The following is a 25165-nucleotide window of genomic DNA, read 5'->3' as shown; positions in this document are numbered from 1 at the left end:
AAAATGTGCTTGTCTTTGGATTCAAATTTGGCAAATTATAAGTATTTCTTCTCTCCTATTTATTTCTTTAGACTTTGAAAGGAATGTCAAACATCATTTTCTTGAATGATTTAATCAATGAGATTATGAATTGGTCAAATATAAAGGTTAAAAATATCAGGTGAACCACAATTTGTTATTGTAATACTGAGCAATCGTACAGTTTTACCGACTGTAACAGGTCAGTTACCATATCTTGCGAGTTGCCGTTCATGCTTGCTATAGAAAGTTACCTATAATTGTCTTTTAAGAGAGCTGATAGTGTAAAAATTTCTTTGCACTATCGTGTATAAAAGCTAAAAATCTTTTCTCAATGTTGAATGTAAATTTTTCGTTGTGGGACGTCTATGCAGCCATTTTTGTTGTACATCTGTTAGTCACAATCTGTGCTTCACTGCTTATGAAAATCGACAAACAATCAGGGTTATATGTTCTAGCACTATTTTCTGAAGGTCCTCTTGTAACTCTATCTTTTTATTTTTCTTTCGGAAAATGATGAACCCAGAAATAGCAGATAGCAATGAAATCTGATTGCACCCAATTGGTGCAAGTTGAAGACGGCAACTGCAGTCTTTTATGCTCATGTTACAGATCCAAAACTGGAATAATGAATATTCTTTTTTTTTTGACATTTGAAATCCTTTTTATTACAATTCTATATTTGATTCTATATCATACATATCTCTCATTCTATATTTATTTCAAATTCTAATTGTTTAAAGGAATGGTTAATTATAACTAATGAGACATTCCTCCGCTTTCTCAACCGTTCAAGTATTCCAAATTAAATGGCAAAATGACAGGAAGAGAAATATAAAGATGGTCGTAAAATTACTTCTATCCCTTGTTATTTCTGATCTCTATGAAAAGAAATTGAATTGAAATACTGTACAAGCAATTAAGCTATAGTCGGACAAATATGTGGAAAACAAAATTCAAACCCTGAGACATGACAAAATAGAAAGCTTCAAACTTCAAACAAACGCTGAAGTTCAGGGATTAGCGACGTTATCTTCTGTTCAATGGTCGTATCACTCCTACCTGAGATATCAAATAAATATTGAACCAATTGAATAATTCAAACTGAAACGATGACTGATTTTAAAATTTCTACGTCTGATAGTTTATTCAAAAATTACAAATCAGAGTAAACATTGTTAGGTCAAAACACTAAGGATAAATAGGGAATAACTGGTCCTTTAGACCTGTTCTACACTAATAATTAGATGCCTTTCACTTGAAAACAGCAATTAATTTCACCATGTGTAGACTATTGCCAAATCTCTAACTACACAAGTGAAACACACAGATGACTTTATAGATATCTAATTTTAGTAAACGGTATCCTGCTGATTGTTTATTTCAAATGATGAAATTCTTATCCCTATAGAAATCATTGCCAATGACGCAATTAAGCCCATTTAGTCTATGACAATATAAAATTGTCATCATTATGAACTATCCAAAACTTAAAAAGAGTTGACCAGAAGTCATGCATTTAACCACAGGCCAACACTGTCTAAAAAGGAAGAGCTAGGTCCTACTTGAATAGAGAGAACAGATATGGGCAACCTCAAGGCCCTTATTTAGCCTGGGGGTGAGATGCAATGAAATCAACAGCTAGATTAATGGAGCTGATCTTGTCAGCTTCATTGTCAGGAATCTCGAATGCAAACTCTTCTTCAAGGGCCATCACTATTTCCACAGTGTCTAAACTATCTAAGCCAAGGTCATTCTGGAAGTGAGCATTTGGAGTAACCTGCAGGTGCAAATAACATTTTGGAAGTGTTATCGTATAGAGAATGTTAACAACCTAAAATAATCTGCGCGCAACTGAAACCACTCCCAAGATTAACTAGGATAAAATAAAAAGTACAGCATGATATGGTTGGGTTATAGTAGCATAAGGAGCAAATTGAGCTATACAACTTCAAACCTAAGTATGAGTAAATCAAAGGGGTACAGAATGTAATGTCAACATCTGTCCTATAACTACTGAATCAACCAAATTCCTTGCACAGAAATAGTTGCTATGGTAAATGTCAACAAATTCATTACAAGGGTGAACAGAAACGGGTAAGATCCTGTTCTAAGCAGAAAAAGAAGAAACGCTGTTGTGATTTTCACATCCTTACTGTTCTCTAAGTGGAATATGTACTAACACTTCTTGTTTTCGCACTACAAGCTCTGAGTAACTGAAATGGGAAATTTTTTTCCAATTTGTAAGAAAACATAATCGGAAACCATTCTGCAACAAGGTGAATCAGAATACTTCCAAATAAATTCAGCACATATGAGATGTCCCTGTGGCATCTCTGATAGATATCTTGGCAAAGGTATACATCCTAGAATCCCAGGTAAATGATGTTAAAAACTACCAAAACATTACATAGCATGCCACCAAAAAAGTTACACAAAGTCTTTTCCAATTCATATACTACAAAGTGCTGCACTTCAGGCTAATATAAAGACATGACTCTTTTACCAGGTGTTCTCTATCTTACAAGTACTGAGTAATTCAAGTAATTCGATGCTATTCCCTCGACAAGCCAGCAAACAAAGCTTTTTGGTTGTTCTCTCCTTCACCATCCTTCTTCTAATTGCTAAGAGCTAGGAGACAAACTACTAGATTGTACACATGAAAAGAGGTCAAATATGGGATGGAGGAATGAGCGTTGCTTCAACTCTGGCAAATTCGGGAATTTGGGCACAACACTTACGATGCGGGATGAAGAAAGATGCATCTTCAAATCTCAAGGTTTATACCTAAAATTAGTGTTCAAATTGTAGAAAACGGGCATGCTGGAAATTAAGGCATCATAGGATTTCTCACTTCTCTAACATATCATCAGCATTTCAGCTCTCTCTGCTACATTCCTTACATAATTTTGACTTAATTCCATTTTCTCCTCCTTTCTTCATAAATTACGTTACTGCTCCTACTTCCTCTACGCACTTCCAAACAACTCTACTGTCAGGCGATCTCCACTTAAAAAAAATTAATTAACCAATCAATCAACTTCGCCGCAACACTAATAGTTGTGTTGGCTATTTGAAGCCCATAAATCCATTCTGCTCTACTCAGCCTCATTTCATCATGTGCTTAGGTAGGTACTTCCCAATGACTTGGAACTCATCATAATTCAACATTTTTTGTTGCTATCCATTCACCAACCACACCTCTCCTTTATATATGTCCCAACTATGCGAAGCTCAAATGGATAGTGTTTCTTTTGCTAATTCCCGTGAAAAAACGCATCGAGAGCCGGTCAGAGATGTGGTTCCTGAGTTGGAAGAGTTGGCAGATGTTATGTATTGCAACACCGGTTCCTTCCCTACCTCATACCTTGGTCTTCCTTTGGGTGCCAGTCAGAGATCAACGGAAATATGGAATGCAGTTGTTGAAAAGTTTGAGAAAAGGTTGGCTTCTTGGCAGCAGCAGTACCTATCTCTAGGCGGCAGATTAACACTAATCAATAGTGTTTTGGATAGCATACCTACCTATTTCATGTCCCTCTTTTCAATTCCAGTCAAAGTGCAGAAACAGCTTGACAAGATTAGGAGATCTTTCCTATGGGAAGGTAATAGCTCTAGCCACAAGTTCCACCTAGTCAAATGAGCCAAAGTCACACTTCCTAAAACACTTGGAGGTCTTGGGGTCAAAGACCTAGCACTTCACAACAAGAGCATGTTAATGAAATGACACTGGAGGTATAACCAAGAAGATGTTGGCCTTTGGAAGGAGATAGTTCAAGCAATGTATGGGGCTAATAGTCACTGGTGTACCAATGTTGTCAGAACACCTTATGGTACTGGGTTATGGAAGGGTATCATGAGACTATGGGATGACTTCTCTTGCAACACATCTCTTCAGGTGGGAAATGGGGCACTCATTCAATTCTGGAAAGACAAATGGCTGGGACACACTACTCTAAAGGAGGCCTTTCCAAGACTATTCCTAGTTGCAACCAACCCAGATTCTACTATTGCTCAAAACAGGGAGGACAACACATGGAGACTGAACCAGAGAAGAGACCTAAATGACTGGGAGATTGAAGACCTATTTGCACTTCTTGAAAGCCTTCAGAACAGCTCTTTCAACACCCCGAGCAGTGACAAACTCAAGTGGGGCAATAGCATGGAAGGCACTTATTCAGTGAAAGCAAGCTATCTTCAGTTAAGCTCCAACAAAGACTTAATTGATCAATGGCCTTGGAAGCTTGTCTGGAGAGCAAAATTACCACCAAAAGTCACATGTTTCAGCTGGATCACTTTAAAGGGAGCATGCTTAACTCAGGACAATCTCATCAGGGGAAATTTTCAACTACCTAACAGATGTTACGTGTGCCTTTGCAACCCAGAGACAATTAATCACTTGTTTCTTCATTGCCCAGTTGCAACAAGTATATGGAACATGTTTTTGTCATTTTTTGGACTGCACTGGACTATGCCATGCAATGCCAGGGAGGCTTTCTTGAGTTGGAATGCCTGGAGAGTTGGTAAGTCCATCAAAAGGATACGGTCTATGATTCCTGCTTTTATTTTGTGGTGCATATGGACAGAAAGGAATCAAAGATGTTTTGATGGCATTTCAACTGCCAACCATGCACTCAAGGCCAAATGTTTAGTTAATCTTTTTAGTTGGGTTAATTTTACACCTGTATATAACCCTGACTCTTATTTGGAATTTATCAGCTCCTTAGCCTTACAATAGTTTTTTTGTCATTGGGCTGATATTTCCCTTTTTTTTGTAACCTATGCATCCCCTGGATGCTTCTTGTTAATGAAATACAACTTATTTCATCAAAGAAAAAAAAGCATCGAGAGCCCAACATATGGCGCGTGGGTTAGGCACACATCACGTGTTCGAACCTGACTACAAACAAAAGCCTAGCATTTTTTTTTTTATCAAAAGCCTATAGTTAAGTGGAGAAGGGTAGAGGGGTGGGGCCATCATCCACCAAGTTTTGAACCGTGTGCCACTGTCCTTCAAAGATTTCTTAGTCGTAAAAAACTGCACGTAGTAGATTCATTTATAGATCAAAAGGAAACATCAGCTCGCTACAATCCAAAGGACCAGCAAGCACGCAAATAGACAATACATAAGCATCCAAGGACCAATGTAGCAAACTCATAAAAGAAAGTCTAAAACAAGCCTTCCACATGCCTAAAACGGATTTAACCCACACAAAAAAAACATGCATAAAAATGTCTTTAAAAAGATAATTGCAGGTAACTCTATTTAGTAACATTGATTGGTAACCTAGAACAAACCGCAAGTAACCAGTTATAATAGGTTAAACCAGTGGTGGATGTAGCCTTTTGGCTACGGATTCTGATGAACCTAGAACTTTCGACAAAGAAAATAGATATATATATGTAAAACCTACTAAAATTTCATTAAATATTAGATCTGAACACATAATTTTAACAATATAATGAGTTCAGTGCAAGGTTGAACCCATTAAGTTTAAATTCTAGATACTCCTCTAGGTTAAACACACTGACGATGTAAAAATCATCATATTGCCAATGTATATAACTTGATTCCTAAATAATTGTAAGTAACCTGTTATAATAGGTTAATACACTGACGGTGTAAAAATCATCACACTTTCTGTCATAAAGCGGATCCATGATTAAAACTCTATGTTTCAACCTTTAAGGTTATCATTGAAACCATTATATTTTTAAAGTTATGGGTTTATATTTATTATCTGTTTAGTAGATTATTACACATAAATTTATACTCACGTCGAAAGTTATGGGTTATAATGCCCCTACTGTCAGTGTATATAACTAAAATCCTAACCAATTTATACACAAATTACCGTATCCATAAATCTCACATTTATACAAGTAATAACTAAACGACTAACGAGGTAAACATGCTAGAACTTAAGGGACTAACATTTAAAAAACAAAAAGAGAAATGTTGAGGGAGGACCTTGGAAGGGTCGAGTTTGGGGAAGTTCTTGACACAGTTAATGACACGATCGGCGACTTCAGATTTGTCGAGAAATGAGCCCCTAACCTCCTCCGAGAAGTGACGTTTGAACAGCTGAGTGAATGAGCCTCCGATGAGTCTAGGGTTTTGGAGTTGTGGTAAACGAGCTTCCACTCTCATGTACTTCAACAATGCGTTCCTCGCCGCCATTGAAATTGAAGTTGTCGCAATGTTAAAGAGTTTTCAAGGGCAAAGGGCGCTGTCAAAACCGGTTTTGGAAATGGAGTTTTGGGGTTGGGATTGAAGAATAGCGAAAGGGAAGAGTGTTATGTTTCGCCAATAATAATAATAATAATAATAATAATAATAATAATAATATAATAATAATAATAATAATAATAATAATAATAATAATAATAATAATAATAATAATAATAATAATAATATAATAGTACATACTTTTAAGTTTTGAGCTAATATTTTATATTAACATCTCTATTCATTGCATTTAGAAAATATATTTTTGGTCCGATAATTGTATGACTCGTTAGAAATATTCTCTTAGAAGATTTATCAAATAATATACAAAAAAAGGGTTAAATATATCCCTATACTATCTAAAATAGTTTAAATATATTCGTTGTTATACTGTTCGTTCAATTAACTTCCTACCATTATACTATTGACACTTATTTGCCCCTAATTTAGACGGAGTGCCACATGGCAGCTCATGAACAAAAAGACCCACCCCCAATTTTAAATACCCGACTCTAATAAAAAAAAAAATACCCATTATCTTACCTATTACCCGACCCAAATACCCTACTTAAAGATAAACATTTATTTCACCATCATTAAAACCCAAAACAAAAGTGCTTCCACCTAACGATGGCTTCACCACCGCCAATTCCATAAACAATACTTCACTACCAGAAATACTTTCTCTCCGCCAATGCTTCCACCTGCACTAATTTCCTCAATTTTAGAAAAAATACTCCATGAAGTATTTCTCATAATGAAGTAACAGAGAAGAAATTTGGAGACTAAAGTATCGGAGTATGAATTGTTTGTCTTTACCTACAACTTGAGCTGGCATATTTCAACCACTATGGTATGCTCCCCTTCGTCATTTGGAATTTGAACAAAAAGTAACTTTGATCGAAGAGGTGATAATGGAATAAAGATTGATAAATTTTCGTTCTTTATTGCTTCACTTTGGAATGGTTCCGTGAAATCCCCAATGGTAAAAGTGCATAAATTTGTCTGTCCTTCAATTATTGTCAGGTTCTAGTTTCATTCGATTTCGGGGCGCCGATTGCCATCTTCTTTGATCATTTTTTTTTTTTTTTTTTGCTTTCTATCAGGTTAGGAAAGGGACTTTGAAAGATGAGGAAGATGGAACAGAACTTGAACAATATTTAAGGAGAGTACGTGGTGGTGGTAGTGGTGGAAGAGGAGAAGGAGTTGCGGTAGTAGGTGATGTGGTACAAATTCTTGGGTCGGGTAATAGGTAAGATAATGGGTGGGTTTTTAATTAGAGTTTGGCATTTAAAATTGGGAGTGAGTCTTTTTGTTTCTAAGGTGCCACTTGTTACTCCGTCAAAATTAGGGACAAATAAGTGCCAATATTATAACGATAGGGAGTTAATTGAACGAATAGTATAACAGATGATATATTTAAACTATTTTAGATAGTAGAGGGATATATTTGACTCTTTTTTGAATAATATATCTTCGTAATTTTCATCTCTTTCGCACGGTCACATGCTCTACATGTGATTTGAGCTCTTTTTTCTAACTTAAAAATTTTACATGCATGTGAAGAATAACAAACACATTCAAAAAAGTTTCATAATTTATCTTAACTGTATACTCTATATATTAATTGGTTAAGGGAAAAATGGCCTAAATATGCTATTATACTTAATGAAATGGCCTATCCATGCCACTCGTTGATAGTTGGGCCTACTAGTGCCATGGACGTTATACCACTGGCCTATCTGTGACACTATTCATTAACGGACTATTCATCCGGTATTAAAAAGTAGAAATTTAGTTTTTCAACACCAGTTTTGACACGTGTTACCTACCCAGACCACCACATAATTGTACCTCACTTTTCACTGTAACCCCAGTTACCCCAACTAACCCAACCCTATTTATTTTCTTACCAGATATTTATTTCTCCCAAAATCCCAAACCCCTTCTTCATATCATCGATTAAATGCTCTCTGGTAGTAGGCTATAATTATGTAGTTTAGCTACTATTTGCACTCTAACTTAGCTGCACTTTATTGACATTTGAATGTTAAATGATAATAAATTACTCTAATTAAGAACTTTATGCTTTGTAGGAGCAATTCCGGGCTATGGGGACGTTAAAGAGTGTTTCGGAACTAATATGGAGCATTGAAGGCCAATTGGAGGTTAGCGCGCTTAAAAAGAAGAAAGAAAAAATGCTGCAGAAAATCCTCCAGGTGCGCGGTCGATGTGCGGCTGTGCACTGGGCAGCGCATGTCAGCAGACACTGGCCAAAGTGCGCGGTTGATGCGCGGCCGCGCACGTGCTTCCGAGAAAAATCGTCCAAGGTCGATTTTGTAATTTGAAAGGCGAATAACCTTGACCTATATGAAGCCTAGCTCGCCCAAAAAGAGGGTATCTCTATTTTTAGAAGATCTTTGGAGGCAAGGACAGAAAAGGAGCAAGACGGAGAATTCTCCTACGAGTTTTTCATCTTCTTCTTCTTAATTCCATTGTTAGTTATGACTTTTTATATTGTAATCTTGCATAGTAGTATGAGTAGCTTAACCCGTCATCTAGGGTTGATGGAACTAATTGTTGGATGAAGTCTTGATTACGTTTTGATATAATTGAGCCATTTTTACTCTATAATTGTTCAACTATTTATTTCTTGTGATTAATTGAAAGGGCCCTTGATTAATCGTGTCTAGTTGTCTAGTGTTGCTTGAGAAAGAACACTTGATTAGATTGTTGTTAAACAATGCCACTTTCGAGTAAGTTAAGAGATTAATTACTTGAATTTAAAAGCAGGATTAGAGATAACAAAGCTTTGGTATGATATTTATGAGTTGTACAAATTATCAACTAAAGTAGTTCGAGAGAATGCTTCTAGTAAATTATCATAATTGATCGAGAGATAAGTACGGTAAGCAAGAACTCATCATCTTTATAGAGTATTACGGCGAGATTATACCTAACGTGTCAGGAATTAATCTGACAATTGGGGAAATCAATAACCCTAGATTCTTTTACCATTGAACTTAACTTCATTCTTGCTTATTGATAGTTTTTATTGTCACTTTTTCCTTAGTTAAATAATTTCTATTAATTATCAAATAAAATCTCAAACTTTGAAAATTTTCTGAGCTTATCATTAGCGATACTAAAGGTTGTAGCAAATAGGTTAGTTCCCTGTGAGATTCGACTCCGGACTCTTGAACTGGATTATTTTTACAGCGATCGCTTAGTCCTTTTTATAAGACATAGTTGGGCGTGATCAAATTTTGGCGTCGTTGTCAGGGAACTAACGGTGTTATTTATTACAACTTGGAAGAATTGCTAGGATTTTTAGTTTAGATTAATTTTCTGTGGTGTTAAAAAATATTTCTATCGAAATTCTCAAGTTTGAACTCTTCTGTGACTCAAGTGCATGCCTAGAAGCTCCTTGAGAACCGGTGAACTTTTTGAAGGACTCTCAGATCCCGAGAAAGCATTCAGGGCATTGAATCTGGCTAACAAGAAGGGTAAACATCTAAAACAAGATGAACAATTCGAAATTGAAATGGACGACATCGAGAACGTCAACGAGAATAATAGGAATGATCGAGTTGACCTAAACATTGGAGTGATAGCACCTCTAGTGCCGGAAGCTGCTCTATATGATTGGGTGCAATCAACTGCTGATAACCTGGCCACCGCAATTGCAGTCCCTCCGATATAAGCGAAGACGTTTCAGATTACCAACAATATGTTGCACTTGCTGCAGAATAAAGTGATGTTCTCTGGTTCGTATATCGAAGACCCACAACAACATCTGAAGAACTTTCTATCAATTTGTGTCACTCAAAGACAGCCGAATGTGACTCCTGAAGAAATCAGATTATTACTGTTCTCATTCTCAGTGACCGTGGAGGCTCAAACTTGGCTGAATTCGCTCCCAATAAACTCCATTGCTACTTGGGAGGAACTAGTCAAGCAATTCTTAAACAAGTTCTATCCACCCAACAAAACTGCGAGACAAATTGATGAGATATTGTAATTCAGGCAGAAACCAACTGAAACTTTGTAGGAAACCTGTGAGAGGTTTAAGGGTATGCTAGTGAAGTGTCCACACCATGGCTTTCCAGATCAGATGCTAGGACAGAGATTCTATATGGATTTGGTTGACGGTCTGAAGGCCAATGTAGATGCTTCAGCTGGGGGCGCATTTGTGAGCAAAACATTCACAGAGTGCAAGATTCTTCTTGACAAGATGGCTCAAAATTCAAGTTGGATGACGAGAGATACAACACTCACTCCAATAGTGCATTCTGTTGCTCTTGACCCAAACAATACAAATGCAGAAAACATAGCCACTATCATGACCCAGATGAGCTTGTTGACAAAGAAAATTGATGAGATGGGTAAAAAACAGGTGCACATTGTTGATACGACAAATGGAGGCCTATGCACTCCCTGCATAAATCAGTCATATATTTGCTCGTGGAGTGGAGAGAATGATAACCAGGGCTTCAGAGAAGACATGAATTACGTCAATAATTTTGGGGGTCAGAGGCAAGATGGACAACAATGGGGACCTCAAAATCAGCAGTACAGACCAACCCAGCAACAATACAATACCATTCCAGGGGGAGCATGACCACAAGGCCAAGTCTTGCCTTATCAAAGGCAGCAGGGCTACAATCAGCAGCACCAACAACAATTGGCTTACCAACCGCCTCATCAATAGTAGGACAATAATATGATAGAAATCAAGGGCATGCTGCAATAACCCATTGGGACAAATGGAAAGATGCAAGAAAAGTTAGTCGCACATGATTCGACTATTAAAGGCATTAAAACTCAATTAGGCCAGTTATCTATGGCCTTGAACAATCACCCACAAGGAACGTTGCCTGCAGACACAAACATCAATCCAAAGGAGCAGAACCCAAATCAGCTAATGGCAGTGAGTCTCAGGAATGGAAGGGATTTAGATAGAGAGCAAGAAGTTTCTCAATCTAGGAGAGACGTAGTGCCAATTACTCCAGTGACATTAGAGAACGACGAGTCAACGGAGCTCACAAAAGTTGTAATTGAATAGGCACAAGTGGACAAAGGCAAGGAGAAGGAATTTGAACAACTCCCAGAACAGGTGGTGGAAAAGGCTCCTAATAAAGAAAAGACACCAAGCAGTGGGCAGAAGCTAACTCCTGCACCATTCCCTCAAAGGTTGGCAAAGCAAAAGAAAGATGATCAATACAGGAAATTCATGGAAATGCTTAGACAAATTCAATTGAATATTCCGCTGATGGATGCTTTGAGAGAAATGCCAGGCTATGCAAAAAATGATGAAGGATCTGATGTCTTGAAAATTTGACTTCCAAGACCTGTCTACTATAACTCTAACTCAAACTTGCAGTGCGGTAGTGACAAGACCTATGGATCAAAAATTGTCTGATCCCGGTAGTTTCACTATCCCATGCACAATTGAAAGTTATGCTTTTGCTAAAGCATTGTGTGACTTAGGAGCCAGTATCAACTTGATGCCTTTGGTAATCTACACAAAATTAGGCATTGGCAGAGCTAGACCGACCTCAATGTTATTGCAACTGGCTGATCACACAGTCAAAAGGCCGACAGAAATTCTGGATGATGTGCTCATCCAAGTGGGGAAGTTTGTATTTCCTGCCGACTTCTTTATTCTTGACTATCAAGTTGACGAAGAAATACCAATAATTTTGGGGACGCCGTTCTTAGCCACTGGGAGAGCATTGATCGACTGTGAGACTGGAGAGTTAAAAATAAGGTTGAATAATGAGGAAATAATATTCAATGTTCAACAATCTATGAAGAGGCCCAGCGAATTTGCAAATTATTCACTAGTGGAGGCGATGGATGTAACACTACAAGAGGAGGATGAGACCCTTAATGTCAGAGATCCATTAGAAGCTTGCTTGATGAATTTGGAAGATGTGGATGGTAAAGAGTTGGCAGAGTGGGTCATGGCTCTCGAAGGTCAAGGGTTCTAGAAAAGGGAACCCCAGTTCGAGCCACTACACTTAGAAGAAAGGGCAACACCACCTGCGAAGTCATTAATAGAGGAGCCACCACAGTTGGACCTGAAACCGCTTCCAGGTCACCTCAGGTACCATTTCTTAGGGCCTATCTCTACTTTACCTATTATTATCTCATCCAGTTTATTAGTTGTGCAGGTAGAACAACTCCTACAGGTGTTACAGGAATGTAAGACTGCTATTGGTTGGATCATGGCAGATATAAAGGGTATCAGCCCGGCCTTTTTCATGCACAAGATTCTCTTGGAAGAAGGGAACAAACCTTACAGAGAACATCAAAGAAGGCTGGACCCAAACATAAAAGAAGTGGTGAAGAAAGAAGTGATCAAGTGGTTAGATGCGGGTATCATCTTCCATATCTCTGACAGTAACTGGGTTAGTCCTGTTCAGTGTGTGACAAAGAAGGGTGGAATGACGGTCATGGAAAATGAGAATAACGAGTTGATCTCGACTCGTACAGTCACGGGTTGGCAAATTTGCATGGATTATAGAAAACTGAACACAACCACCCGGAAAGACCATTTCCCCTTGCCATTCATTGACCAAATGTTAGATAGGTTGGTTGGGCGGTCTCACTTCTACTTTTTGGATGGATATTTGGGGTACAATCAGATCTCAATAGCCCCTGAAGATAGAGAGAAAATATCCTTTACTTGTCAGTATGGCATCTTTGCCTTTCGGAGAATATCGTTTGGCATGTGCAATGCGCATGCTACATTTCATAGGTGTATGTTAGCCATTTTCACTGATATGGTGGAGGATATTATGGAAGTCTTTATGGATGATTTCTCAGTGGTGGGGGATTCATTCGAAGACTATCTTCACAATTTAAGAAGAGTGTTAAAAAGGTATGTGGAGACCAATTTAGTGCTGAACTGGGAGAAATGCCATTTTATGGTACAAGAAGGTATAGTGTTGGGGCATCGAGTGTCCAGTAAAGGCATTGAGGTCGACCATGCTAAGGTTGACGTGATTGAGAAGTTGCCACAACCCCCTTCAGTCAAGGCAGTGAGAAGTTTCCTTGGGCATGCCGAATTCTACAGGCGATTTATAAAAGATTTCTCTAAAATTGCTAACCCCTTATGTAAACTCCTTGTAAAGGATCATCCCTTTGTGTTCTCTGATGATTGTAGGTTGGAATTTGAGGAGCTGAAGAAGAGACCGATGACTGCACCAATCATCGTTGCACCCAACTGGGAGCAGCCGTTTGAGCTCATATGTGACACGAGTGATTATGCTATAGGAGCAGTCCTGGGGCAGTGAAAGGACAAACTGGTGCACCCAATTTACTATGCAAGCAGAACGCTAAGCGGTGCATAACTCAATTATACCGTGACTGAGAAAGAGATGTTGGCAGTGGTGTTTGCATTCGACAAATTCAGGTCTTATTTGATTGGTTCAAAAGTGATTGTTTATACTGACCATGCAGCACTTAGGTACTTGATAGCAAAGAAGGAGTCAAAGCCACGCTTGATCCGTTGGGTTCTGTTGCTACAAGAATTTGATTTGGAGATCCGCGATAGGAAAGGAACAAATAACCAAGTGGAAGACCACCTTTCAAGGTTGGAGGGAGTTGAAAAGAAAGTAGAGGTTGAAAATATAACTGAGACATTCCCGGATGAACAATTACTAGCAGTAGTAATGGATGAGACGCCATGGTATGCTGATATTGCTAATTATTTGGCAAGCGGTATTGTAACTTATGAACTCTCTTCGATTCAAAAGAAAAAGTTCTTTCGCGATTGTCGGTCGTATTACTGGGATGAACCTTTACTTTTTAAAATATGTGTAGATAACATGATCCGGAGGTGTATCCCCGAGAAAGATCAATCTTCTATTTTGCAGTCTTGCCATGCTTCGCCATATGGTAGGCACTTTGGAAGAATTCGGACAACGGCAAAGGTGTTGGAGTCGGGTTTGTATTGGCCGACTTTATTCAAGGATGCCCATGCTTGGGTGAAAAGTTGTGATGAGTGCCAAAGGACAGGCAACATATCTCGCCGTCACGAGATGCCGATGACTACAATTTAAGAAGTGGAAGTATTTGACATGTGGGGGGATTGATTTTATGGGACCATTTGTCAGCTCGTATGGTAACAAGTACATATTGGTAGCAGTTGTCTATGTCTCCAAATGGGTTGAAGCTATGGCCCTTCTAACAAATGATGCCAAAGGAGTGACATGCTTTCTAAAGAAAAACGTTTTCACATGTTTTGGCACTCCGAAAGCTATAATCAGTGATGGTGGAACCCATTTTTGCAATAGAGCATTCACAAGGCTGTTAGAAAAGTATGGAATTCACCATAAGGTTGCCACACCTTACCACCCACAAACGAGCGGGCAAGTGTAAGCGTCCAACAGGGAAATCAAAAGTGTCCTGACCAAAACAGTGAATGCGACGAGGACTGATTAGGCAAAGAAGTTGGACAATACATTATGGGCATACTGCACAACATTTAAAACTCTAATTGGTATCTCTCCATACAAGTTGGTGTTTGGAAAAGTATGCCATCTTCCGGTGGAGCTTGAGCATAAAGACTTATGGGCACTACGGCAGTTGAACTTGGATATGGAAACCACAGGCACAAGTAGAGTCACAGAGCTACATGAACTCGAGGAATTCCGGTTCCATGCATTCGAGAATGCAAGATTGTACAAAGAAAGGATGAAGATGATGCATGATAAGCACATTCTAGATCGGAACTTCAAACCCGGAGATCTAATGTTGTTATATAACTTGAGATTAAGATTGTTTCCGGGTAAGCTAAAATCTAGATGGTCAGGACCATTTAGAGTTGTGCAAGTTTTCTCAATGGGAGCAGTAGAAATTGAGTTAGAAGATGGAACGAATAGGTTTAAAGTGAATGGGCAAAGGCTGAAACACTACCTTGGAATGGTTGAAGAAAAATGGGAGAAATTTGTGATGTCTTTGGAAGAGCCCCAATATGTGGGCGAAGTGCAATCATGAAAGCATGTGTCATACCACGACGTTAAATCAGGCGCTTCCTGGGAGGCAACCCATGGTTTTGTTGTAATTCGTCGTGCCGCGACATTAAATCAGGCGCTTTTTGGGAGGCAACCCAATATTTTTTCTTTGTTCTTATTTTTTCGTATTTGATTTTGAACGGTGAAAGTATTGACAGGTCTATTAGTGTGCAGGGATGAAATAGTGCGCAGCGGAAGGACTCGGGGTGAAGAAATCCATCCGGAGATAGGTAAAAAGTTGCAAAAAGGGAGGAAGTTCGAAGGACAAACGTGTGCGGCTGCACACTGATCGTGCACTTTCGGACCCCTATTGTTGCACATGCGTGGCCGCGCACTGATCGCGCATCGGCCACGCACTGACCACTCATGGACCGCATATTTTTTGACCTCCACTGCCCCACGTGCACGGTCGTGCACTGACCGCGCTTTTAGGTTATTTCATTAGTTAATTTTAATTTTTTTTTCTCCCTTACTAATAACCGACCCCCCCCCTCCCCATTCCTCCCCTAAAATCTGAATAACAACAAAACAAACCCTCATCTCTCTCACAACAAACATACTCCCAAAACTCTCCCTTCTCCCCAATTTCAAAAGCAAAAACCTACCTCCCTTTCCTCCTCTTCCCTACTCAATCACCCCCAATCTCTATTCCTCACAAGCTTCTTCAGGTAAGTGCCATGGCTTCTATTTTCCTTTTCCTACAATTTTTTTATTTAGTTTTTCTGATTTTTTTTCTTTTCTTCTTCTCTTTTAATTGTATGGTAGTAGAAGTCATTGTTGTTCTTTTCTTTGCTTTGTATTACTAAGTATACTTGTTGGTATGTAAGGATAGTGGAATTTTATCTTGTTGGGTTGGATTAAACATTGTTAAGATTGTGGTGAAATTGAGGTATAATTGGGTGTTCGGGGAATTTGGGGTGAATTTGCACATCAAGTGTTTGTTTAAATGCCATAGTGAGTTCGTGAATGTAATTTGTGACAAATTTTGCGGGTGAAGTCTGAGTAACATCTATTGGTTCACACATTCCGCCTTGTACTGATAGTGGTATTTGTTTTGTAGGTACTATGACACCCTCAAAGAAAAGACGAACCACAGGTGCCTCTTCTAGTGGTCATGCAGGCTCGGGCACGGGCCTCAACCAATACGCCTCATTTTGATAGCACAAGATTTATATCAAGCTCAACCCAGGAACGTTTTAGTTAGAAGGCTCCTTAGAAGCCCATACCGGAATCGGGTGTTGATATGGGGTGCTTCCAGATTGATTGCCCCAATATGTATTAGGAGTTGGTTCGACGCAGGCTAGATATTTTCTTTGAAGAACCTGAGGAGGCAAACTTAACGGTTGTAGGAGAGTTCTACGCGAACTGCTCTGAACATGAGGACCATATTTGCATTGTGCGACAAAAGAGTGTTGATGCATCGATAGACGCCATTAGGAGGGCATATTGACTGCCAGTATTTGGTGGGGAGGAGGACTATTATGATACGTATAGCCGAGAACCAACCTCCTAGAACCTGTTTTTCAGAACAATTTGTATGCCTAACAAAGACATAGTGTGGGTTACGCCGGGGTAGAAGTTGCACTCGGCCTCACTCACCTTTGAAGGGAAGTGTTGGCTTTATATCATCAATAGTCACATGTTGCCTTCCTCCAACACCACTGAGGTGAACGGTCCCAGAGCTGCATTGATCTGGTGCTTCATGAATGGCCATGATTTTGATGTGGCTAAGGTTATTCACGACGAGATGTTCATTCGTTGTCCAGTGCAGAGGTATGAGTTCTTCTTCCCTTCACTAGTCACTAGATTGTGCCGCCCAGCACGGGTGCCGGAGAACAAGAACGTGGATGGAAGAGTGAAAAAAAGAGCCAAAGTTCCGGGCAGATAAAGTGACCATTGGGAAGAATCCTGTGATACCTGGTAGAGCTAATATAGATGAGTCTGATGCACAAGAGGAGGGAGATGAAGGGCAGGCTGAGGCTATGGCTGAGTCACCCCCACATGACCAAGTTGTTAAGGCTGAGGGAACATCTGTGGTCAGATGGGATACGCGAATGACAACCCTAGAACATGATATGGCAGGGTTACACACTTCTGTCACGAATTTGGGAACTCGAGTTGATGCACTGGCCACCCAAAATGCAAAATCTGAGAAGAAGATCATGGTTTGGTTGCGTGCGATGGGGAGGGCTTTCCATCTCGACCTCGGCACTGCCTCCGATCAGGATTGATGTACCAGGGAAGTTTCCTTTACCTCACAATTTTTTTTTTAATTTTTATTTGTGTGGCATGGGGACATGCCACCATTTTAAGTGTGTGGTGGGGAATATTTTGTATGTATGTTGTATGTATAGAGTTATGTAGAGTAGTGTAGTTTCGTTAGTTAAATGAATATATAAAAAAAATCTTCAAAAGTTTTGATTTGTCCCGATGATGGATATCATTCGACGAATTTCTTGAGGGATTAAAGTCGAAGAAAAAGATTTTCTTTTGTTAGGAGTGTATCAATTCCCCTTGATTTTTCTTTGGGCCACGGTTCTTTTCTAAAGGTTTCATTTGAACCGGGTATAGTTAGTTTTTTTTTTAATTGTTTTTAAGTTAGGAACCCTTGGGCTATGGGCTTAATTGGAAATAGGATCTCTTAACTTCGTTATGCCTTGAATATAGAGGATACTTTAGTGTGACGCTTAGGCTCAATTCTGGAGTGACTCTTGTGTCATGTGTGTGTGAGGCTTGTTGTATTCTGTGCACCGCATTTGATGCCTAGAACTTGCCCCGTGTATTTGCAAAGAGAAATAGTAGTCTTGGAAGTGATATAGGCGTTTCTTTGTTAAGCCATATATATATATTCCACCCGCCTAATTGTTATGTATCGTAGTTAACCCCTTTGAGCATGTAATCTTGTTTCTTTGGCAACCACATTACAAGCCTTACCCCTTTGTTTGAATTAACTATCTATTTAAACTTGTTCACCCCCCATGAACACTTGAATTGCTATGAACTTGTAAAGGTTAAAGTGTGGGGTAGTTGGTGGGGCTTTTGAGTGGAACTAATGAAATAAGGAGAAAGGTGCACTGTGTTAAAACAAAATAGTTGTATTGTGGTGAATAATATTCCTTTGATGGCTTTTTGATATAATTGTGCTTAAATAAGTATGGGGTAATATACGTTGATGTGAAGATGGAGTGTTGGTTTGATATAAGTATGGACTTGAATGTTAAAGTATATGTATTAAAGTGCTTAGGGAGGTGTAGTCGCTCTTATATCCAAATATATCCTACCCGACCCGCAGCCTACATTACAACCAAATAAAGTCCTACTTGATCCTAGACTAAATGAGCTCGATTAGTAGAGTAGTACACTACGGGAAAGCCTATGGAGCATCTTTTGTGGCACAAGAATATCGTTTCTGAGGGTGAGTGAATTCTGTCTATTTTGAAGTCCCTCATTGTGCGTGAATTTTATTGATTGTGGAATGAGTCTCTTTTGTTGTGAGCATGCACTTGATTCATGAAGGAAAGGTAATTCTTGACCTCTGCGTTAGAGTAAGTGAGTATGTTAGGAATATTGCATGGTGCGTGGGAGTCAACTCTTGAGGTGAAGATGTTACACTACTGTACTCAATCTATGTGAAATATTCTTGGTGTGATGAGTTAGGGAAGTCGCTTAGTGAGGTTAGGCCTCTGTAGGGTGTGGTTTTATTGCTCGGGGACGAGCAATGGTTTAAGTGTGGGGTATTGATAGTAGGCTATAATTATGTAGTTTAGCTACTATTTGTACTCTAACTTAGCTGCACTTTATTGATATTTGAATATTAAATGATAACAAATTGCTCTAATTAATAACTTTATGCTTTGCAGGAGCAATTCCGGGCTATGGAGACGTTAAAGAGTGTTTCGAAACTAATATGGAGCATTGAAGGCCAATTGGAGGTTAGCGCGCTTAAAAAGAAGAAAGAAAAAATGCTGCAGAAAATACTCCAGGTGCGCGGTCGATGCACGGCCGCGCACTGGGCCGTGCATGTCAGGCAGAAACTGGCCAAAGTGCACGGTTGATGCGTGGTTGATGCGCGGCCGCGCACGTGCTTCCGAGAAAAATCATCCAAGGTCAATTTTGTAATTTGAGAAGCGAATAACCTTGACCTATATGAAGCCCAGATCGCCCAAAAAGAGGGTATCTCTATTTTTAGAAGAACTTTGGAGGCAAGAACACAAAAGGAGCAAGACGGAGAATTCTCCTACGAGTTTTTCATCATCTTCTTCTTAATTCCATTGTTAGTTATGACTTTTTATATTGTAATCTTGCATAGTAGTATGAGTAGCTAAACCCGTCATCTAGGGTTGATGGAACTAATTGTTGGATGAAGTCTTGATTACGTTTTGATATAATTGAGCCATTTTTACTCTATAATTGTTCAACTATATGTTTCTTGTGATTAATTGAAAGGGCCCTTGATTAATCGTATCTAGTTGTCTAGTGTTGCTTGAGAAAGAACACTTGATTAGATTATTGTTGAACAATGCCACTTTCGAGTAAGTTAAGAGATTAATTACTTGAATTTAAAAGCAGGATTAGAGATAACAAAGCTTTGGTGTGATATTTATGAGTTGTACAAATTATCAACTAGAGTAGTTCGAGAGAATGCTTCTAGTAAATTATCGTAATTGATCGAGAGATAAGTACAGTAAGCAAGAACCCATCATCTTTATAGAGTATTATGGCGAGATTGTAGCTAACGTGTCAGGAATTAATCCTACAATTGGGAAAATCAATAACCCTAGATTCTTTTACCCTTGAATTCAATTTCATTCTTACTTATTGATGGTTTTTATTGTCATTTTTTCCTTAGTTAAATAATTTCTGTTAATTATCAAATAAAATCTCGAACTCTGAAAATTGTCTGAGCTTATCATTAGCGATACTAAAGGTTGTAGCAAGTAGGTTAGTTCCCTGTGGGATTAGACTCTGGACTCTTGAACCGGATTATTTTTGCAGCGACCGCTTAGTCCTTTTTATAAGGCATAGTTGGGCGTGATCACTCTCCACCAAAACCCCAATCAACGACAATAAGATTTCGGACTGCATAGAGATCTGGCTAAAGGAAATTTTCAAATCAATTTTTGGGGTCAAGATTATTTAGCTCATCAAGGTTAGTATCCTATTTTAGTATTTCTAAGTTGGCGTATTTTGGATTTAGGGTTTCTGCCATGTGAGATTTCTGTCATGTGGGCGTTCATACCATATGATGTTTCTTCTTCTTGTTAGTTTAAAAATAGTAAAACCTTTATTTAATTTGTAAAGTTGAGTCTTTTATAATTTTGTTTGTTTAGCTTATGGTCCCAAAATGTGTTGTTTTTCTATGATATTTTATTCTTATCCGAATTGTTATTGTCGATGCTAGCTAATGGATTTTCTTTTTTCTCGTTTATAGTTTTTTTGCATGTGAACTCTATTGAAGAATGATTTACAAAGTGAAAATTGTCTTCAACTATGGGGTGAATGAGTCTTTTCTACTGAATTATTGTATAATAAGAATTTGGTGCATATGTGGAATGGGTATGACCCGGAAATTATATGTTTTAAGTCTATCTGTCAAGAGTTCACAAAAGAATTAGGGTTTAATGAAGTAAAACAAATTTTAGTTGTTGGACCCTCGGGTAGGTACTATATAATAGATGGAGATGATGGTATTAGGTCTCTCCAATTCCTTATATGTGGGTAGTTCAAGTCTATCAATTATTTTGTTGTGGATGAGTCATATTTGACCGTCTTTACTCAAAATATTCTCCATCGCACTGAAACATATGATGTTGATGTTGATGTAGCATCTGATTATGAAAATAGCCTTGGGGAGTATGAGTTTGATGAATCTGATATTGAATATAATTCTAAAGAACTTGAGGTTTTTAGCAAACAAGAAGGAGGGTAGTAAGTGATAGGTTGGAGGATTTTAAGGAGTTAGAGAATGGTATGACATTTAACGATATTGTGGAAGCTAGAATGGTAATAAAAATCTATGCAATGGCTAATGGGTATGGATTAAATATTGAAAAAACTTATCCTACTAGGTCTAGGTACCATTGCGATGTTCGATGCCTTTTTAGATGCTTTATCTCAAGGGATACAAATAGTGCTGGGTTTAGTATTAAAACCTTAAAAGAAATCATAATTGTGATCCTTGTTATAAAAACCCAAGGGCTGATGCTACTACATTAGCTCGGTATTTTAAAAGAAAACTTCAAAACAACCCTAAGTACAAGGTAAAGGACATGAAAAGGGAATTAAATGTTGATTTTAAGTTGAATGTGACAAAATCTAAGCTTAAAAGGGCAAAGGTGTTGGCTCTTGAGAAGCTAGAGGGGAGCTTTAAGGATGAGTATAACAAGATTGAAGCATATGGTCAATAATTAAGACAGTCTAATATGGGGACTGATGTTGTAATCAACATTTCAAAGGATGCTCTTGAGCAAGGAAAAGAGAGGTTCTTAAGGATGTACATATGTTTTCAAGCTTTGAAGCCAGGCTGAAAAATTGGCTTGAGACCATTTATTGGTTTGGATGGCACTTTCTTGAAGGAAAAGTGTAAGGGGTAGTTGTTGGTGGCCATAGAACAGGATACTACGAACCACTTCTACCCACTTGCATGGGTAGTAGTTGACAAGGAAACCAGCAGGATCTGGACCTAGTTTATGGAGCTTTTGAAGAGGTCATTGGACCTAAAATATGGGGCTGGAGTAACTTTTATATCAGATATGCAAAAGGTATATCTTTCTAGTCTTTGTTTTATTTTGTCCTTAATGTATTTTTGCACTTTTGACTGACCATTTATGTTTATACTTAATACCACAGGGATTATTTGATGTTGTGAACACTGTATTTCTTGAAGCTCATCATAGGTTTGGTGTTAGACACGTTGAATCCAACAGGTTAAGAAAAGGGAAATGGAAGGGTGGGGAGATGAGAAAGTTGATGTGGTGGTGTTCTTGGAGTACATAAAATGAAGAGTTTAAAGACCGGTTGTTGAATCTTGGAAAAATGTCTGAAGATGCTGCTAAAGACCTGATTAATTATCCACCAAAGGCATGATGTAAAGCCTACTTTGATACTCAGCGTAAAAATCTAATTGTGGAAATAATTTCACTGAATCGTTTAATGCATGGAATCTAAATGCTAGACATATGCCAATTATCAAGATGTTAGAGGAAATAAGGATCAAGGTAATGGAAAGACTGGCAGAAGACAAAGCTAAAAGTTGGAATACTGATTTTAGTCCACAAAAAGTACGAAGCTTTTCAATGACTATAGTTCAATAACACATGGTTGCAAATTGAACTTCAATGGTGACAATGGTTATGAGATCACATAAGTTGGAGACAAACATATTGTGAATCTGGAACAAAATAGATGTACCTGTAGACACTGGGACTTGTTTGGGATACCCCGCCCTCATGCTATTAAGGCAATATTGCACCTAAAGATTGAGCCAGTCACAAAAATATATTGGTGGTATAGTAAGGAATCTTATTTACTGACATATAAGCACAAAATTCAGCCTGTTAGGAAGTAAAATTTTGGAAAGTTGACATTAGCCAGGCCATGGAGCCACCCGAAATGGTCAAAATAGTGGGAAGACCCAAGGTAAAGAGAAATAGGGGTCCATATGAAGCTCTCAAGAGGAAGGGTGAGTGGAGAAAATCAAGAAAGGGGAGAAGAATGACATGCAGTAAATATGGTGAAGAAAATCACAATACAAGAGGTTGCTACCAGGTAAGAATTTATATGACTATTTTATTTAGTTTATGAAACATCTGATGACTGTTTATCAGTTTGGTGAAGCATTTATATGACTGTTTCTTTGGTTGACAGGGCAATATTGATTAGCAAAGTTCAAAGAAGAGGAAGTACATGAAAAATAACTCTACTTCAACACAAGATTATCAACAGTATGGGCAGAGTTCAGTAAGCAGATGGTATGAACCTGAAGTTGAAGTAAGGAAAAGGAACATGAAAATGAAGGCAAGGAAAAGGCAAGAAATACCAGCAGATGATTGAACCATATTTGCATGTTATTTTGTTTGTTATTCATCTTTTTGTAAACGCTAGTGTGATGCTAGACATTTGAAGTTTATTTACTTGCATTTAAAGGTAACAATGACTGATATTTGGCCTTTCATTGTTACACTCAGTTAACCTTTAAATGTTATTAAAAACTTAAAGTTTTGTATTATGATGGTAATTGATGCTAGTAATCTTATTTAAATGTTATATTCAATTTCAGTTATGTTTATGTTGTAGTTTAGTTATGTTCTAAGGGATGGTTGTGTTTTAAGTATGTTCAATTTCAGTTATGTTTTATTCTAGGATTTCCAGATAATCTTCGTGCCTCGGTTACTTATGCATTGAAAGATCCTTACAAACTTAGTGTGGTAATGAAGGTAAAAGCTCTGAACAAGGCCACCCCTATTAAGAATTTTGACTCTGCCTCTAAGTTGTTTCAATGTACTGCACATTCTAAAAGGCCTGTCTTGTTGGCTTATTTGTTCTATTTTGTATGTTATAACTAAATAATGTCCCATTGTAGATACATAATTAAAAGGGCTGACGTATTACTATAATATATGAAATGCATAGTGGTCATTTCCTCCTTCGTTACTATATTAAAAGGGTTGTCTTGTTCCTCATTCACGCTGTCAAGCCCAAACATGTATTCAATGTTGAGGTAGACCTAATGTTGATTAGTGTGAGAGTCATAAAACTGAAACAATTCATACAAATATTGTTGGAATTCTAAACTTGGTTGATGTTTGTAAAGAGCATGATTTACTGATAACTAATTTTGCAACTGGTTGCATATTTGAATATGGCAACAAGCTATATAAAATAGACAGGAAGGCATAGCTAGAGCTAGAGCTGAGTAATAACTACTATGATATTATTGAAGTTCAAACTTGTATACTGTTGAGATCGTACTCTCTCTCTCTCTCTCTCTCTCTCTCTCTCTCTCTCTCTCTCTCTCTCTCTCTCTCTCTCTCTGCTCTCGCTCCCCCCCCCCCCGGTCATAAACCAGCCCCAGCCCAACGGTTTTCAGCAGCAGGTGACCTCCCCATACCGGCGACCACCCCCACCAGCTGGTAAGCACCCCCTCCCTCGTCCCTCTCGCCTCTATCCCCCATCTCTGTTGCCCTACCCCCCTCTTCCCTACCCAGCTGGTTAGCCCCCCTTCCCCCATCTCTCTCTTCTCCTCTTCCCTTATCTATCTTCTTTCTTCTTTTCCCTTCTTCACTCCCAAGCTTGAGCAGCAGCACTGCCATCGCCCTTTTCCCTCTGCTCATTTCCTTTCTGCTCTCTCTCTCCCTTAGTTTCCTTTTTCTTTGCGCTTTTTTGCTACGGGTGGAGCTTCACCAGTGGTAGCGGTAATAGACCCCCCTTTTGTTTAGCTTTGTGGTATTTTATGTGTATTTCAGGTTAGGACCGGTGGCTATTGGCGGCGAGCAGGACGTGCGTGTGCAAACAGTGAAGAACATCTTCAGCCCGGGCGAGTGTCAACAAGGGGCGGCGAGAGTTGGACGTGAACGTACTTGGTGGCCGCAACACCATCGTGTATACTAAGACAATTCCAGGTTCTACTCCCGGGAGGTCGTACCTTCTGTTTTCCTATTTCCTTTCTTTGTGTTAGTTAAATTGCTGCCATCTTAGTTCGTATTAGTTTATTCACCATAGTAGTGTGCCTGTAGTTGCAACTTGTCTTCTTGTAGTTTGGTATGTTGCCTAGTATGTGTTAGTGATTTCTCTTAGCCTGTTGTAGGTATAGTGGTTGTGGTCTGGGATGGTCGAGTGAGGTCATATCCTCGGGGGGAAGGGGAGAGCGGGGGGTGAGGCGGGGGGTGGGGCAGGGGTT

At 38.7% G+C, this 25165-nt stretch overlaps 1 protein-coding gene, 1 long non-coding RNA gene and 1 other non-coding gene across 3 annotated transcripts; 1 reads left to right on the top strand and 2 right to left on the bottom strand.

The window, feature by feature from the left end:
- Window positions 1-1146: 1146 nt before the first annotated feature.
- LOC107769281 (acyl carrier protein 2, mitochondrial) lies at window positions 1147-6288 on the bottom strand. Its single transcript, XM_016588487.2, has 2 exons — window positions 5987-6288; window positions 1147-1798 (listed from the first exon to the last, which is right to left on the bottom strand). The coding sequence occupies exons 1-2, from the start codon at window positions 6194-6196 to the stop codon at window positions 1622-1624; spliced, it is 387 nt and encodes a 128-aa protein (XP_016443973.1). The 5' UTR covers window positions 6197-6288; the 3' UTR covers window positions 1147-1621.
- Window positions 6289-10241: 3953 nt separating this feature from the next.
- Window positions 10242-10348, bottom strand: LOC142168495 (small nucleolar RNA R71). Its single transcript, XR_012698353.1, has one exon. It is a non-coding gene; the product is annotated as a small nucleolar RNA R71 (small nucleolar RNA).
- A 9979-nt stretch (window positions 10349-20327) lies between these two features.
- LOC142168392 (uncharacterized) lies at window positions 20328-23494 on the top strand. The gene is made up of 3 exons (XR_012698258.1): window positions 20328-22028; window positions 22117-23034; window positions 23134-23494. It is a non-coding gene; the product is annotated as an uncharacterized LOC142168392 (long non-coding RNA).
- The last annotated feature ends 1671 nt before the right edge of the window (window positions 23495-25165 follow it).

Source organism: Nicotiana tabacum, chromosome 13 (assembly GCF_000715075.1).
Source record: "Nicotiana tabacum cultivar K326 chromosome 13, ASM71507v2, whole genome shotgun sequence".
NCBI classification, from domain to species: domain Eukaryota; kingdom Viridiplantae; phylum Streptophyta; class Magnoliopsida; order Solanales; family Solanaceae; genus Nicotiana; species Nicotiana tabacum.
Note: the sequence above shows the minus strand (reverse complement) of the source record. Positions and strands in the feature narration are given on the sequence as shown.

Bases quoted from the DNA above. Each gene is read 5' to 3' on its own strand.
- LOC107769281 (XM_016588487.2), bottom strand. From the start codon at position 6,196: ATGGCGGCGAGGAACGCATTGTTGAAGTACATGAGAGTGGAAGCTCGT. The intron at 1,799-5,986 runs GTCCTCCCTCAA...TTGCACCTGCAG, and splicing joins CCAAACTCGACCCTTCCAAG to GTTACTCCAAATGCTCACTT.